We start from the raw sequence: 18,837 nt of genomic DNA on the forward strand, positions 1-18,837 counted from the left end.
TTTCTCCCCTGTATTGTAACGGAAAACCAGAGTGCTTTTGTACGGGGAAGGATGATTTCAGATAACTCCCTTATTGCGCCGGAACTCTTTCATACTATGAAGAAGAGGAACAATAGCAGCAGGAAAGGTTTTATGGCAATGAAGTTAGATATGAGCAAAGCCTATGACAGAGTAGAGTGGGGCTTCCTTCGAAAATTGCTGCTGACTATGGGATTTGATGGTCGTTGGGTTAATTTGGTGATGAGTTGTTTCACCTCAGTTTCTTATTCCTTCATTGTTAATGGCAGAGTGTGTGGTCCAGTACTGCCCTCTATAGGGTTACGTCAGGGTAATCCTCTTTCTCCCTTTCTATTTATTATGGTTGCTGACGCTGTTTCTCAGATGATTCAACAAAAGGTTGCTACCAAGGCTCTCCATGGGGCTAAAGCTAGTCGAAATGGTCCAGAAATATCTCACCTTCTTTTTGCAGATGACAATCTACTCTTTACAAGGGCTACTCGTCAGGAATGCTTAACAATAGTTGATATTCTCGACAAGTATGAAGCAACATCAGGGCAAAAAATTAATTATGAAAAATCAGAGGTATCCTTTAGTAAAGGGGTTCGCTGTGAGAAAAAAGAAGAGTTGATTCACATTCTCCATTTGAGGCACGTTGACAGACATCAGAAGTATCTTAGTTTGCCCATCATTTGTGGAAGATCTAAAAAAGTGTTGTTTCGGGAACTCTTAGACAGAATGTGGAAGAAATTGAGGGGATGGAAAGAGAAGTTGTTATCTAGGGCGGGAAAGGAGATTCTCTTAAAAGCTGTAATTCAAGCCCTTCCTATTTATCTGGTGGGCGTCTATAAAATTCCTACTGCTGTTATTCAGGGAATCCACTCGGCTATGGCCTGTTTTTGGTGGGGAGGGAGAGGTGAGGAGAACAAAATGCACTGGCTGAGTTGGGAAAAAATGTGTAAACCAAAGTGTATGGGAGGGACGGGGTTCAAGGATCTCGCAGTTTTTAATGATGCTTTGTTGGGTAAACAAGTTTGGCGCCTGTTACGCCATAGACACTCACTTGCGAGTCAGGTTATGAGTGCGAAATATTACCCCATGGCGATATTCGTCCAGCAAGGCTCGGGTTTTCTAATAGTTATGCGTGGCGTAGCATCTGGGGAGCGAAGAGTTTGGTGATGGAGGGCTTAATCTGGAGAGTTGGGAATGGCACGCATATTATTGATTTATGGGCGGATCCTTGGGTAGGAGATGAAGATAGAAGATTTATTCAGAGTAATCGTGTGGATGGCTTGAATGTTGAAGGTGATTTGATTGATGAGGCTAGAAGGGAGTGGCGAGTAGAGGTGGTGGAACAACATTTCAATGAGAGAGACCAACGTTGCATCCTTTCTATTCCTTTGAGTTCGAGAAATCTGCAAGATGAGTTGACCTGGGCTTATTCTAAATATGGGGTTTATTCGGTGAAAACGGCGTATATGCTAGGGAAAGGAGGAAATTCGGAGGACTTTCATCGAGCTTGGGGTATTTTGTGGAGCTTGGAGGTATCATTGAAGGTTCGCCACTATTGTGGCGCGTTTATTTACACCAACTTGCTTCTAGTTAGAGAGCTTGTTAGGCGGCATCTTGTTGATGTTTCTTGCTACCCATGCTGCTTAAGCGAGGTTGAAACTCAGCATCATATGCTGTTTTTTTGTTCGAGTATAGCGAGCCTGTGGGGAGATCTAGGGTGCCATTCTTTGTTACCGAGAATTGCAGAGGAGGGTATGTGCGAAACTCTTGAAAGATGGAGCAAACTCGATTTAACACTTGTTCAAAAAGGCTGCTACATTATGTGGAATGTATGGGCGATGTGAAACATACACGAAGGTGTTTGAGAGTCAAAGCCAATCTGTTGAGGTGGTAAGTCAACGAATTCAGAGGCGAGTTGATGAGTTTAACCAATATGCAGTGAGAATTTATAGAAGTAACCCGATGCCTCTAGGGAGTAGTCCATCACGATGGTGTGCGCCCCCCTAATGTGATTAAAATTGAATGCGGATGCATCGATTGGTAATGGTTGGATTGGCTTAGGAGTTGTGGCTCGTGATTCGAGTGGGCAAGTGGTGTTCTCAGCTGTGAGAAGATGTCGGGCCTACTGACCCCCAAAGTTAGCCGAATGCAAGGCGGTATATATGGCCGCGAGATTGGTTGTTTCGCATGATATAGCCCATGTTATCTTTGAGTCGGACTCGCAGGTGATCTCTACAAGACTCTCGAAGGTTGCAATATATTTTGCTGACTTGGATGCCATTCTTGGTGATGTTCTCTCTTTGTGTAATGCCTTTGAATCTATTCGTTTTAGTCATGTTAAAAGAGATGGGAATTCTATTGCCCATAATTTAGCTAGAGTAGTGTCGTTTGGAGTTGAACAATGTTGGGAACGTCATTGTCCTAGTGATGTATTCCTTATGTACTCATGGACTCTTTGTCCCTTGATTAATGCACTTCTCTTTCCCCTAAAAAAAAGGAGTTTCAAACCCCACCAGGCCACTGTAATTATCCAACGGTGCAAATTATAATTTTCTTACTTTTTAATTACATCAATTTTAATTTGTAATTAAATGACTATAATACTCTCACTTATTTAATTACATAAATTTTGTTGAAAATTTTAAAATAAGAATAGGTAATCAATCAATCAAAATATTTGCCATTTTAAACAACTAAATTAGAATAACTTTAAAATGTAGGTTTTAAAAAAAAAGGAAAGACAAACAATTTGTTTTTTAAAAAAAAAACAAAGATAACAAATTATCAAAATCTTCCATCAAAAGGAAACATTATCAACATGAAAACAGTAATATACTTCCACGACATTATAGTCATGTAAAGAGATGATTATTCTAATGATTTTATATAATTTCAATTTGTGTAAGTCAATTACGTACATAGAGAATAATAAGGTAAGATCAAGTGAATGTACTACATTTGAAGTTTTAACTATACTATCGATGATAGATATATAAGTATTAATTGAAAATAGTTCAAACTAAGAACAAAAGTAAAAAAATACTCCCTCCGTTTCATATTAATCTACACACTTTGACATTTTACACTATTCACAAATTACACTTTGACTCCCGTTTGTGATTTATACGTGAATAAAAACATAGTCATGTGGGATCTTGTTAGATTCGTCTTAGTATGTATTTTATTAATATGTACTTTTTATAATTTTTACAAATACAAAACGAAAGATATATGTCTTCAAAGTTTTACATTGGCATGCGTAAAAAGTGTAAGTGTGTAGATTAAAATGAAACGGAGGGAGTATGAAGGTAATCTTTGCAATTATGGAGAACACAAATTTGAATTAAATTTGAGAATTAAAAAAGCAAAAAATAGAAAAGAAATTTTTTTTTATGTGATTTCCATGGATAAATAAATATAAATATATTTGTAACTATGAACTAATTTGCTAATCAAATTTGATGAACTTGACAAAAGAGGTAATTATGCAATATTTTATTATATATATATTTTTTAGTACTGTATTGAAAATATTAATTAGAAGTGCATACTTTCTTTAACTACATTGGTTTCATTCCATTCAACTTATTTTGCTTATCTGATTGACTAATTTGAACTTAATTTTGCTGAAAATAACTTTAAATGAACAAAACATAGTCTTTAATGAAAAAAACCGTCAACTTAAACTACTATAATGAGTTGTCATTACATGTAAAACTAGCTACTCGATAATACAAAGTATCATAATTAAGAAACTATCGTTGCATGTATCGCGTATTCGCGTGCTTAGAAAGCTAGTAATACATACTTGAATAGAGTAATAATTTCTATAACTTATAACTTTATTAAATGTTCATTTTGTTGTAACACAGAAACTAGTATCTATTAGGAATTTCTTTTCCTTAAATTCACATATTTTAGGAAGGGAAAATAATGGTTTGTTGATTATGAAAAGATAAGCTTTTCACGGAACGTTATACTTAATTAGGTCTATCTAGATAAGTAACTTAGTCTGTTGGAAGTTGGAACGTTGACTTTTTAAGATGAACAACTTTATTTCTACATTTTTGCCAACTTAACAACCTCATATTTCTGACTTCCTGTTTCTTCTTTCCATTTTTCTTATTGACATGTTTTAGAAAGGTTTTCATATAGAGAATATTACTTAATGTGGACAGTAAAATATAAGTAAAAAGTACCAAAAAATAATTCCAAAAGTAAGAGAGAAAGAAAGTACAAAAAGTAAGTGAAAACACTTCCTTCCCATGTAAAAATAATCAACCAAACAAACGAGTTATTTACATTTTTCACCTTTAAATCCCTTATATGTTATTTTCATCTTTAAGGACCTAAGAGGCTAAGACCACTGTACGTTCCATTGAGTTAATTACTTAATTTCACCATCCATCCAAGTAGGTTTTTGAATAACCAACAAAGCTAAACATCTTTTACTTCTCTAAAAATAAAACATCTGTTACATTTTTTTCCAATCAAAGAAAGAAGAGGAAAACAAATTCACAATTAAACTTTTAGAAATATTGTCAGTAAAATGCTCAATTCCTTTGTTTAATTAAATGGAACAAATTCTTCATTTTTTCTTCAAAAAGTTACAATAAAAAATCTTCATTTTCTTCAATATTCACTCAATAATAACTTTTCAATTTCTTCAAAGTTCATATAGCCAAAAAAATAGCTTCCTTGTTCCCACAAAAAACTTTAGAATAAGAAGATAAAATGCACCCTGATCATTTAATCTCCTTTTGTTTCTGTTAGTCAGTGAGCAATACGATTAACATCGATCAAGAGCATGCAGTTCACGACTTATTTATGAGATTTTGATTTATGTCTAAATTATAAGCAAACAATTGCATGTGATTTCTATGATTGGGTTGATTGTCCGCACAATGTGAACTGAGGTTTTATATAAAATGAACTTTTGCAGTACTCACATATTTCACTTTTTTGGTTATTTATCCACTTTCTACATGGTGAAGTACAAGGTGGAATATCTATTTCCATACCTGAAAAAAAGGTTGTAGATGTCTTGTGAAAATGAAACCCGAACTATGATAATTCACATTCTTGAAGAAGAGTACAGGAAGGAGAATATGTTAGAAAAGTAATATGCAACAATTGAGCCAAGGACGATTTGCATCCACTAAAAACAAAAATATGAAAACACATACATTATCATTATTTCATTTAAAAATATATATTTTATTAAAGTTTCAGTAGTTGAGTTCATACTGTTAATAGTGACCTGATAAATAGGATAAAGTTCTAGAAAATGAAAAGGTTATGACTCTTGGGTAGTCCTAAAAGGTGAGGAACTAAAACATATTAAATCCCTAATTATTAATTGTACTCGAGCATTTTGTAGCCAATGTTTCCAACCGGTATATTGTGAAATTATACTTTTTTGTTCACACTTGCACAAAATTGTAGAAGCAAGAATTTTGTTTTATACTCGTAGTATATATCTTTGTTGGTTCCAAAAGTCAACTTCTATTAATACTTAATAGTGAGGTTACTTAATGGAATAGTGGACTTAAGTATCTATACAAATATATTAGGAAAAATTGACAAAAATAAGCCAACCTTTACCCAGTCTTCCACATTTAAGCCAACCATTTGATAATCCAGAGTTAATACAACCTTTATATCATTTAAACCAATATTAGGACAGGGGACTCTTGTTACTTGCTAACACAGGTTGCAGCAGGTTTATTGTAATTACTTTTTTTTTTTCCTATTTTTCATATGATTAATTAACACCACTAACCCAACCTCACCACTTACCACCATTAACCCAACCCCACCACCAACCATCGCCAACCATATAACCCAGCCCCACCACCACTAACCTAGCCCCACCACCATTGAACCTAACCCCACTACCACCAACCCGGTCGCACCACCACTATTAACCCAACCCCATCATCACCACCACAAACCCAGCCCCCACCAGCACCAAACTCAGCCCCACCACCCTGTCAATTCAGTCCCACCACCATTGTCAACCATCCCAAAACCACCCTAAACCCTAAAACCCCCACCCGGAAACCATCCAAATCCCAGCCCAAAACCCAACACAAACCCAAATCTGGAATCCACCATAACCACCCAAACCCCTAGCCCGAAACCACCATTTTCCACCCACTGCACCAAGCCAAAATTACAAAGGAGAAGTCAGTGATGATGGTGGTTGAGGTAGAAGAGAGAGAATAAATTGATGGCAGTGGTTGGTGGTGGTGTCGGTGAATGAAGTGGGAGGAGAAGAGACAAAGAGGGAGGAGATTAAGAAGTGCGTGGTGGTGATGTCGAATGAAGTGGGAGGAGGAGAGAGAGAGGGGGAGGAGATTAATTAAAGAAAAAAGGAAAAAAATAAAAATATTTTTCACCGGTTACGAACAAGTTACAGGTAATCTGACCTAAATTTGGCTTAAATGATGCAAAGGTTGTATTATCTCTGGATTTTCAAAAGGTTGACTTAAATGTGGAAGACCGGGTAAAGGTTGGCTTATTTTTGTCAATTTTTCCAATATATTAAAAGGCGTGCGAAAATAAGAAATTGTGTCACGTGGCGCTCTCCCTAGAGAGTTTTAATTCAAGTAAACCATGTACAATAAAAAATTAAGAAATTGCATAGTATAGGGTTTGATCGCGAGACCTCACGTACATATACTAAAGTTTTAACCACTAAGCTAAGTTGTATTTAGTGTTATTATTATAAAGTATTATATTAATAAATGATATGTTTTTTTACCCGGGACATAGCTCGGGCCTAATAACTAGTTTAAAGATAGAAAAATTGAGGTCTTTAAAGTTAAAAAGTGCAAAACATTAACCTTATTTATTTGCTTAACTCCCAAGCTGAGTAAAATAAAATTTTGAGTCGCGTATGAAGGATGCAAAGAGTAGAATGTTCATCCCATTGGTAGAGTATAATGGTGAAGAGAAGTGTTTCATTGTTTAAAAAAAAAATGATCTTGTAGTGCATAATGATGGAGAGAGATGCTCTAGGGGTGTAATTAGATTGAGAAAAGTCTAAAATTTAATCTAGTCCAATCCAAACTTATAATTGGATCGGATTGAAAAATGTTTGGACTGGACTCAAACTCGAATTTTTGAGTCCAGCTAGTTTCGGGCTGGATTTGGACTCATCCTTTTAGAAGCTAATAATATAATGTGTACTATATTGTAAAAAATTTCTTTAGCACTTTTGTTGAAATTTTATTTTACACTTTTTAACATCCTCGCTCTAAATTCATTTACTTGACGTCCTAATTTTCACTTACCTTCCAAAGGTCAGAACTAAAAACTGAAAAGCAAAAGTCACGTTAGCCCTTTTTGGAACCTTTTGTATTTTGCAACCAATATTTAGACTCGGGCGATGTCCCGAATTTTCTCTTCACTATAATTTAATAGTAGTTAAATAGGTCATCTCATACTCATTTAAAAAAGTTGTCTGATCTTATTCATTATATGTATTTCAAACGTTTTTCATTCATATACCATCACTAATTTTGATTGAAAAAGCAATAATGGTATGGTGGAGTAATGGTTGGATTTCTTTCTTTCATACTTGAGGTTGTGGGTTCGAATCTTCACGTAAACAATTCTTCTATTTTTCACTTTATGCGAAAGACATGGATAAAATGTTATTGAATGAGGGATGATGACATGTGGCACATATACGTTCTTAGGAACGCCTTTTAATTGAAAAGGCAATAATGGTATGGTGAAGTAATGGTTGGATTTCTTTCTTTCATACTTGAGGTTGTGGATTCGAAACGTAAACAATTCTTCTATTTTTCACTATATGCGAAAGACATGGATAGAACGTTATTGAATGAGGGATGATGACATGTGGTACATATACATTCTTAGGAACGCCTTTTAATATATTAGTATAGATTTGCATTTTACACTAGTACATAATCAATGATTTGCGTCGGATGCGAGGCGGCCATTTGCGTCGGACATGGGTCCGACGACACAGACCTCGACGCAGATGAGAGAAACATGATCTGCGTCGGATTAGGACACGACGCAGATCCTAAGCTATTTTGCGTCGCACTATGAGCAGGTGCGACGCACATCACTCCTACACCGAGCCAATTGACTGTCATATGCGTCAGAGATGTTGTAACATGCGACGCACATAACAGTGATCTGCGTCGGACATGTTACAACATGCGACGCACATGGTAAAAATTGTTCTTTACTTTTGTTGAATTGGTGAACATGATGAGCAATAAAAGTTTCATGACAGAAATTGCTGGTTTAGGACATAATTTTCGTCCATTAGAACATGACAGAAATTGAAAGGAAGAGAATAAGATTTGATAACTAATTACTATAGAGTTTAACCATTCCATTAAGATCCCAAGCAACAAATTTTAACAATACAATCTGGGTCTCTAAAATGAAATTAAAAATCTAATACAAAAAACCCTAAAATCTAAAGCAACCAACAATACTAAATCTTCAAGGAAATTAAAAATCTAATACAAAAAAACCCTAAAATCTAAAGCAACCAACAATACTAAATCTTTCAATCTTCACCGTCATCTTCTTTCGCTTCCTCCACCAGATCTGCAAACAGAAGTTTGATTTTAATTGACTTAAAAAACAAAAAAAAATAGAGGAGAAATAATATATATCAAGCAATTTATACTGGGTTGTTTATATTACCAAATTCAAGCCAGGTTCATTTTTTTTTCTTTCGAAAATCAACATAAATATGGCAAAAAAAAAAAAATTTAGAATACAATGGTACCTGAAAATCGAAAACTGAAAATAAAATGGTTCGAATCGAATTCTTTGAATTGAAAATAAACATAATTTGATCTCGCAACTACTTTGAACATCCGGGTTTCCATTTTTAGATCTAAACCGAATTCTTGAAGATTTAACAACACGAATCAAAATCTTCGTTCGTTAAATATTCGTACCAAATTCTTCAACTTTTGCTGTTCGATTTTTTGAGAAATTTGTTTTGAGGAGAAGAGATTAATTTAAAGGGGATTTTTGTTTTTTGAGTGGAGGAGAAAGAAAGAAAGAAGGACGAATGAGGTTGAAAGATTGAAGAGAGTTTTGAGGAAGGAGAAGGAAGAAGCGGCGCAGTCTTGAAGAGGGAGAAGGGAGTTTAGGTTAGGCTTTTATTGGGCTTGATGGTTGTAAACGGCTGAAATGGTTGTAAGCTAAACCCTAACGTGCGCTTCTTTTAAATATGGGTAACCCGTGTCTGCGTCGCGTGATATGGCCCATACGACGCAAATCAAAGCCCAGACTTATTTAATTCTGAAATGTGTCGCACACACACGATAGTCCGACGTACATTATACCCATGTTGTGCGTCGCACACACCTCTCATGCGACGCAAATTAGCAATGTGCGTCGCATGAGAGGAGGGTGCGACGCACATAACAGTGATTTGCGTCGCACAACTTCCCAAATTCGACGCAAATTCGAACTGTGCGTCGTTTCCGTGTCTGTGCGACGCAAATGGGGGGACGCAAATCGTCCTTTTTCTACTAGTGAGAAGACTTTAATGATGTATGCAACTTACTTTGTTGAATAGATGTAACTAGTTCTTGTCCCGGGCGATACGCCCCGGATTATTTACCAACATGCATTTGAAGCTTTTAAAAATAGGAATAGTATTTTGTCTTTAAATGATTTTTTCCCTCACAAAGACCAACATGGGTATTATAGCGTGATTGGTTAGTTCATTAGCATATCAAATGAGAAGTCATGGAGTCGAGTCTTGAAACACACATTTTTATTGCTTATGTCTCATTTGATTGTGTAGGGGAGGGGAGAGTACATGTGGTAGCATGACATTTGTTTGTCTATATATATATATATATCTGAGTCTAATTTTTCAAACTTCAAGACATTGTGAACATAAATTGAATTTTTTTTATAAAAAAATATTATATAATAATTGGACTGAACTAGATTCAGACTCAAGAAAAAAAGTTTTGGACTAGACTGTACTGGACTCAACAAATGTTTTGTGGACTCAATTTCTCGAGACCAACAAACTCTGGATTAGATTTGGATTTAGCAGAGTTCAATATAGTTCAATCCACTTATATTCCTAAAGTGCTCCATCTACACAAAGTTGGTGAGAAGGACATAATAATGTTGGTGAAAAGTGCATTGCTAAAAGTTTGGCGACGAAATGTGCATCGATAAAAGTTTAGTGATGAGATGTGCATCACAAAATTTGAATGAGAATGTGATCATGATTCATGACAAAGGTCACTTAAGTTAGAGCAAACCAAAATTTTTGCTTAGAAATGCTGGAGAAGGGGTCGAGATTGGAAGTTGTTGAGTTGTCCAAGTTCCCATGAAATGTTGTGTAGTCCATGGCAAAATAGAAATATGATGTCTAGCTAGAAACAAGGTTGTCTAGTACAATTTATGAGCCCTGTATTAAATTGAATCTAAATTATAAGAATTGTAATTTATATATAAATAATAAGAGATGAAAGAGTCATTTATGGTATTTTTTTGGAGAATAGGAAGAACGAAGTAGAATCGATCTATTTGAATCTACATCCAAGATTACACTCGATAAATTAGAAATGACACTTGTAATTAGATTTTTTTGTTTCTTAATTTTGGAAGACAACTAATAGAATTGGGCCCTTATATTGTTGGGATCTTGTGTAGTTGCTCACCGTACACATGGTGTTAGCCGCATCCATTTAGAAAGGGAGAGCGTAAAATCGATGCTCCAAAAATTAGTTGTTTATGTTCCTTTTTTTTTTTTTTTTTTTTATGTTTAGAGAGCCACAAAACAGAGATGAAAATCAATCTTAAGGATTTCTTGAAACTTGAGAGGAGCTCTTATCAAAAGAGCTATCTCACTCTCAGTTATTTATGTTCCTAATTTATACTCTCCCCCGTCTCATAATATAGTGCTTGTTTATTTTTACACGGTCTCCAAGACGTAATTTTGACCCTTAATATCTTCAATTTTGTATTAATAAAAAATATAAATATTTGATATTATGAAACTACACATTGAGACGAATCTAACAAGATCCCACATGAATATGTTTTTTTATATATACAGATGAGAATATTCGGTCAAAGATTTAAAGTTTGAACCATAAAAATGAAATAGGCACTATATTATGGGATGGAGGGAGTAGCTTTGTGGAATCAATATATATACTACCTCCGTTTCTTAATAAGTGCAACATTTCTCTTATTTGGAATAGTCACAATAAGTGCAACCAAGCTCAAAATGATAAAAAAAGTTCATTATTATTACAAATATGCCACCAAAAAGCAAGAGGGGACCACAACTTTTTTGTTTCATCACTTGAAATATTCTACTTTATTGTGGTCCCAACTTTCTCTCTCTACATTCCTTGATATTCTCCCACTTTCTCTATGTTGCACTTATTAAGAAACGGAGGAAGTATATGTACCTCTCAAGCGTTCAATGGTCTTGGTAGGATTGATAGGGATTCTCCGCAATTCGCTCAACGTTCGTTTAAAGAGTCTCTGGGTCTCTCTGCTCCGTTCTCGGGTCCGACCCCAGCCGCCGTTTCTCCCCCGCCGGAGTTCGAAAAAGATTCAGATATCTTCATTCCATTCTCAGATGAAAAGTATAGGGACCTTTGCTCCCCTTGGGTTCATGCCATAATTTCAAAACCTTGTGGTAAGTCGTTCTCTTCAGACTACTATGGAAAAGAATTAAATAAAATTTGGAAGCTCCCTGCTCCTTGTACCACCTTACCGTTGGGAAAGGGTTTCTTCTTATCAAAGCTTCCGTCAGAAGGAGACGTTTTAAGAATTATTTCATCTGGGCCATGGTTCTTAAATGGAGCCTTCATCTCGATCCAAAGATGGGCCCCTGGGTTTAGGCCATCGGAGGGAAAAATCTCCCTATTGCCCATATGGGTGGAGCTCCCCAAACTGCCGGTGGAACTACACGTTGAACCAGTTCTTAGGAAAATAGGAGACTCATTGGGGTCCTTCATAAAAGGGGATTGGAAATCCATCAATGAAAAAAGGTTGAGATATGCTCGAATTTTGGTGCTGATGGACACCACAAAAGATAAGAAAAAGTTTGTTTGGCATGGAGCTTTCAAGCAACCATTGATCTTCTTGGATTGGCCCTCTGCGTGTCCAGAGTGTTCTATGGTAAATAGACATCACCAGACCTGCTCAAAGTGCATCCAACCGGAGAATAAGATCATAAACCCTCAATCAAAAATTCAGGCGGATAACCCGGTTCAGAATAAAGGAAAAAACCCAGACCAAAGTCAACAAAATATCCACAAACAAATCATTATCCAGCCCAACGGTAAAAAAGTTGTGAATCGGACTATTGTGCAACCAACAAAATCAAAGGCCCAGTTGGAAAATAAGGAAAAGCACCCTCATCTTGATGATTATTCCAAGGCTAGTCAGAGGAATAAAAATAAATTCCTGGCATTAACCCTCCTAGATGAAAACCACAGCTTTGGAAAAGAAAACCTATTAAATGAAACCAAGTACTACCCTACTACTGAAAAAAATCTTTCCTGTGAATCTATGAATATTTCTTTTGCAGGTTCTCAGACTACCCAAACCATCACCATCTCTACTCCTCCCGTCATGTCATCGAGCAACGCCCATTCTTTGAACCAGAAAAATATCAACCACCCCACCAAACGTCCATCTTTAAATTTCAGCCTTTCCATTCATCCTTTCCAAAAAGAAAAAAAGAGTACAAGAAACAACCTCTCAAAAAATGGCCTCCCCTTTCCCAGCACCAGAGAAAGCCCTACCTCGATATCTATCCGACCCTACGTACACAAAGGGTTTCATTATGCCTCCAACGGCCCATCCGACTCCAGTCCATGTCATTCTTTCCCAGGCTACCTCAGTGATAACAAGAACTCCCCTCCACATGACCTTCCCGGAAGTGTGGCTGAACAAGTTCGGGTTTTTTTACAAAGACACAGTAGGGGAATGGTACCGTATCACTCCTTGGTTGTTAAGGGAAATCCTACTGAAACCCCATGTAATACCGGAAAAATTCCTCCAGCTGAGGATGGTAGTCCCCGAAGATCCTATGAGTCTAGTCCCAGCGCACATTCCGAGTTTTTCAGACATAGGAAGCTTCTCCAAAGTGGTCGAAATCCTCCTGACATGGTGGACGACCCAGATGGCAATAGGGTTCAACTTCACCCCAGTTCCATGGGATTTGGAGTTCATTTGCGACCCCGCACCCGTTCTTCCCCGAGAGCGAAAAGCTCTATCAATTACAAAGAACTGGCTTATGGTGCAAGCTCGAAGCGCAACCGACAACGTCAAGTGGCTACGAGTCACAAAACCGTGCAATCAGTTGACCCTAAAGTGTGCTTGGGGGATATCCAAAGTCGAGGGGAGAATGTCGGGTGTGAAAGTGAAAATAAATTCAGAAATCATCTACAGTACCCTAGCAAGCAGGATGGTCACGCTATCTGCATCGACACCACAAGCGGTCGCGGAGGAGATCCTCAAACTACCACCAATTAACCCCGGAATGTCTATCTTGTTGTGGAATGCAAGAGGTGTGGCTAGACCGGGTTTTCGCAGGAATATAAATCAGCTTATTAGAGACCATGACCCCATGATTGTGATTATCACAGAGACTAAAGTTGCTAGGCCGAACATTGAAGGGATTGCGGAGAGCCTGCCTTTCAATTCCTACGAGACTGTTGAGCCGGTGGGGTACACCGGTGGAATCTTGATCTTATGGAATGAGGGGCTCCACTCCTTCACTCCCATAACCAAGGAACCACGGGCAATCCACGGAATCATCCAGGTATCGAATGAAAACCCTTTTTTTATTTCTGCTCTTTATGCTAACACTAAATTTAAAGGGAGGAGTGAAATGTGGGAAAACCTGTGTGAAACCTCAAAATCTGTCAGCTTACCTTGGTTGGTGGTGGGGGATTTTAACGAAATTGCATATGCTCATGAAAAAATAGGGGGTAATAAACCGAAGGATTATAAAATGCGTTTGTATAGAGAGAAAATGGATGATTGCAACCTTAGTGACTTGGGTTACATTGGCAGCAAGTTTACGTGGTTTAACAAGAGAAAGAATCAACCTATCTTTGAAAGGTTGGACCGTTGTTGGGCCTCTCCAAACTGGATCACAGCGTACCCATCAGCTATAGCAAACAACCTTCCTCGCCTGTCTTCTGATCACAATCCCATTCTCCTCACTCTTAAACCGATCATGTCAAACCGCCCAAAAAAAATGTTTAAATTTGAACCTTTCTGGCTGGCGGAACATTCCTTCAGCCCTTGGGTCAACATGAAGTGGGATGGGTATCAGGATAATTTAAATACAAAACTTGGTTCTCTTAGATCAGACTTACCGAGTTGGGTGGATGATAATTGCAATCTGTTTAAAAACAAATCTAAAATTATGGCAAGGCTGCGTGGCGCCCAAAATGCGCTGCAGTTGGACCCTTTCAACTCTTTTTTGTTCGACCTTGAATCTAAACTTTCTTCGGAGCTCAATTCATTACTAGACCAGGAGGAATATTTTTGGCAAACAAGGTCGCGTTCAAACTCGATTTTAATTTACAAGGGGATAGGAATACCCACTTCTTTCATCTTTCCACCATTATTCGTAGGAAACAAAATAGGATTTTAATGTTAAAAGATGAAGTAGGTAATTGTTTTACGGACCAAAAAGACATTGAGTCTATCATTGTGGGGTATTACAAGGACCTCTTTAATTCTAATAATTCTTCATTCCCTGACCAGATTGTGTCTCTCCAATTATTTGAGTGTTGTGAAGTTCCAAATATGTGTGAACTTAAAGAAGCTGTTTTTTCAATTGGGGGAGTTAAAGCCCCAGGTGAAGATGGGTTCCACGCCATCTTTTTCCAGCACTTTTGGGAAACTTTAAAGAATGGCAGTTTTCTCTTGTACTGTTACCTTCTCAATTTTACATTACCAAACAGTAACTTCCATCAGAGATATTCCATTTGTTTAATCTCTTCATGAAAAACTATATGGAAGACTCTTTTTCCTTGTTTGTGGATTGACCGGTGTCATTGATCAAACAACTTAGTCTAGCTTACTGTATTCATATTCTATGGCTGTTATATAACCCTAACTTATACTATTTTCAGTAATTTTTTTTCTTTTAGTAAATGATACTATTAATAATGACATTAGTAACATTTTAAATCATGCGAAGTAAAAGAACCCAAATCAAATTCAATCTGATACACCGTTACACACCATCTGAAAACTAGATCTCATCGTCTAAGACAACAAAACATTCAATAAATAGCCAAATAGGGTATTATACGATCATATCAACTCATGTAGCCTCTCCTGTACTCTTGAAGTCTCTATTCCGATTCTTGCATTTCGAGCCTGTAAATCAATAAATCGAAAATTTAAGATCATATGTTTGTGCTATAATTAGTATAGTACTTACCTTTAATGAAAAATGAGGTAATGCAATTAGGTAATAATTGATATTAAATCATGTTATATAATGGTATAACATGACAAAAAAAGTTGTTTGATTAAGTTTCCTTTGTTTCTTTTTCCTCCCTAGCTGCACAACACATAAATTTTTTACGCTATCTCTGCTGAATAGTTAACTAAAATTTTGTTTACTTACATTAATATACTTGTCCAAACATAACAAGACAGTTAATAATGGACACATAGAGGGTAATTTTTACTATAAGGTTATAGTTTTGATACATTTAGATCCGAATTGAAAAGAATTTACTTTTATATTTGGTTATGACATATTTTAGTCAACTAAGTAGAAAAAAAATTAAATAAATTAGAATATATATATATATATATATATATATATATATATATATATATATATATATATATATATATATATATATATATATATATATATATATATATATATATATATATATATATATATATATATATATATATATATATATATATATATATATATATAGGGGTAAGATCACATGAGAATGATCCTAACATGAGAAATGAGAATGAATCTCAACCACACGATTGGATTAGAGTTACAACACTTGTTCATTAGAGTTATATCCAGATCCAGATCCGTTTTTTAGGCAAGGCTCCAGATCCTACCTGGACCCACAGGGTAATAAGAATGAGGATCTAGATCCGTATGGATCCGTATGGATCTGGGTCCTGAATGGATCCAAAATGGATCAGTGCCTATTGTCTTCAAACTATCCTAATTTTCACAATAATTAAAGATTTAAAACAATAAAGTCATCTAATATCAACCAAAAAATACATTTAATTTTTAAAAAATAACCATTTCAACTACTTACAATTATTCAATTATCAAACTGTTGATTAGTTATCAACCAAATTTTCGAACTAAATTATCCAGTAAATTTGCACAAAAATCACACATTAATTAGAACAATAATCCGAAATTCAAGCGAAAATTCATTTTACATATAATAATTAATATTATAATATTATAAAAATGGGTAAACGGATCTTGATCTGGGTAATAATTTAAGACTCGATCCAGATCCCCCAAAAAATTTGAGACCAAAAAAACTTTTTTTTTTTCTAATATTCTTTTTTTTTGGAGTTACATCACTTATTCATAAGAGTTGTAGCCCGTAAAATTTATTCTCATTTCTCATGTAAGTATGCATTCACACACACACACACACACACACACACACACACACACACACACACACACACACACATGTAATTTATGCACGCGATGTATGCCTCACTTTTTTAGAACATAATTTATAACTTTTTTGGGCATAATAAACGTAAAATTTGAACATTAGACATGTTTTTTTGGGCTAATTAATTTTGTTGATTAAACCTTATATCACATAACCAAACCCGTCTTTTATTATTTATTTTATTTATACTTTTCTTTAAGATTTTTAAAATTAAAAGTGATGAGCGTTAAAAGAATGTTACACAGATTTATTAAGTATTTCTTATATTTTTATCAACAAAGTATTTTTTTTAATTAAATCGTTTCACTTTGTTAATTGATTGTATTTTTCTTTTTGATTTACTACTTGATGGTGTATTGATTGGTCAAATATTTGATTGATATAATTTTCTTTGTTAATTTTTTATGTTATATTTGAGTTTGATTTTTTTTTTGGTAGAGTAGTTGATTTACTAAGGGGTAATTAAGTAAATTTATTGGGGAACACCATAGCTCCCCTTCCCTTATATAATAGAGATATTGATTTTAATTTTTTTTTTTGATAATTATTGATTTTAAAATTTGTGTACAAAGGTTTAACAAAAAATTCTCGATCTGTATCATTGGGCGTGTCGTCATGTTAACGCAGAGGCATCGTTAATGTTTTCTGCTGTGTTAAACTGTTAACTTATGTTGAGTGGATTATTGTGGATATAAACTAAAATACCTTAGCATGCAGAGTGTGAATGACCTTGTTCCCAGAAGTTGAGAAGGTAGCATTCACAACTTCAGCACCTTCTTCTTCAAGAACCCTAATGACTTCATGTAGCATGATGTTATCCTCTAATGCCATCACCAGTTGCACCTCTAAAATACTGCCAATGTCCTTTATATCGATGATAGGTAACACCAAATCCGCCATTGTTGCATCATTTAGAGTTGTGTTTTGCTGGTAAGTAGTTGTCCCAGCTTCTTGGTTACCTGTCATCTCCAATTGCCCTTTTCTCTTGTTTAAGTTATCTACTCTCTCCCTCAACTCCACTATGTAGTTTGTTGCTTGCTCTATCTTATCAGCTTGAGATAGCATGTCCTACAAACAACAAATTAGAATATGAGTACGTGACCTAATTGTAACATCAATAAAAATGCCATTGCATCAACACATAGGGCATATATATATAATTGCTTAGCTTGGGGTGTAGATAAATTAAGAGTAACGTTGCCAATTGAGCCAGTAGTTAGTTACTACATGCATTGTTGTTAAAATCCCGTTCCGGATCTTACAATCCTACGATTTTACGATCCGATTATATCGTAAAAGATTATAAAGTAATTTCACAGATTTATAATAGAGCGGAATATGAATATAATATATTATTCCATTGATATATATAAAATATACCTTAGAGGGTTGAAAATGCTCAGGAGGAATAATAGAAGTGAGATCGGAGCAAAGATCATTAATACGAGCTCTCCAGTTTTTCTCAGAAACTTTCTTTTGCTGTTTGTTTGATGAAGATGGGGTTTCACTACCTCTTTTCATGATAAAAGCTTAGGAGTAAAAGAAATGATACTGCTAGCTGAAGCAAAATAAATATCATTAATCTTCTATACCCAACTTTTTTTCAAATTTTGAGCCTTCTTATATAGATTGCAGGAGTACGTACGCAGCATTTTTTTCACGCGTTGTTTCATGCTATAGATAACGAATCCCGTTCAAGCGAGGAAGGTTCATAGTCATATGTCAGCAAGTTTATGTCTCTAAGCGTAGCTTGTTAAACACCTTTTCATCAAAATAAATTTGGTATTTTCATTTTTGTCAAGTTTATGTCTCTAAGCGTAGCATTTTTGTCTAAATGGCAAAAAGACCCCATCAAAATAAATTTGGTATTTTCATAAGTCCAAACAACATATTCGCTTGGAGAAACAACATCATCAACTTCAGAATTGAGCTCCTTCGGGATCTCTTCGTTCTCTACTAAAACTCGGCAAAGTATAACATGTTTTAGCCCATTTTCATCAATAGCACAATTATGCACACTGCAAGGCAAAAATTAAACAACAAGATTTAGTAATTAATTAAGTTTGTACCACTTCCGATCTATGGAAAAGCGTACTACTTATAAATTTGGACA

General features: G+C 35.5%; 2 protein-coding genes across 2 annotated transcripts; one reads left to right on the forward strand and one right to left on the reverse strand.

Annotated features, from left to right (window-relative positions):
- The first annotated feature begins 1,175 nt into the window (after positions 1–1,175).
- On the forward strand, positions 1,176–1,853 carry LOC125497456 (uncharacterized). Its single transcript, XM_048644383.1, has one exon. The coding sequence runs from the start codon at positions 1,176–1,178 to the stop codon at positions 1,851–1,853; it is 678 nt and encodes a 225-aa protein (XP_048500340.1).
- A 13,489-nt stretch (positions 1,854–15,342) lies between these two features.
- On the reverse strand, positions 15,343–18,245 carry LOC125497455 (transcription factor bHLH168-like). Its single transcript, XM_048644382.1, has 3 exons — positions 18,105–18,245; positions 17,430–17,792; positions 15,343–15,408 (listed from the first exon to the last, which is right to left on the reverse strand). The coding sequence occupies exons 1-3, from the start codon at positions 18,243–18,245 to the stop codon at positions 15,343–15,345; spliced, it is 570 nt and encodes a 189-aa protein (XP_048500339.1).
- Positions 18,246–18,837: the final 592 nt, after the last annotated feature.

This window comes from Beta vulgaris, chromosome 5 (genome assembly GCF_026745355.1).
Source record: "Beta vulgaris subsp. vulgaris cultivar EL10 chromosome 5, EL10.2, whole genome shotgun sequence".
Lineage (NCBI taxonomy): Eukaryota > Viridiplantae > Streptophyta > Magnoliopsida > Caryophyllales > Amaranthaceae > Beta > Beta vulgaris.

What these genes read in the sequence shown, in the direction of transcription:
- LOC125497456 (XM_048644383.1), top strand. Translation starts at nt 1,176, where the DNA reads ATGGAGGGCTTAATCTGGAGAGTTGGGAATGGCACGCATATTATTGAT.
- LOC125497455 (XM_048644382.1), bottom strand. Translation starts at nt 18,245, where the DNA reads ATGAAAAGAGGTAGTGAAACCCCATCTTCATCAAACAAACAGCAAAAG. An exon ending in AGCATTTTCAACCCTCTAAG is followed by an intron (nt 17,793 to 18,104) that starts GTATATTTTATA and finishes TGTTGTTTGTAG; the next exon opens with GACATGCTATCTCAAGCTGA. An exon ending in TTCACACTCTGCATGCTAAG is followed by an intron (nt 15,409 to 17,429) that starts GTATTTTAGTTT and finishes ATTGATTTACAG; the next exon opens with GCTCGAAATGCAAGAATCGG.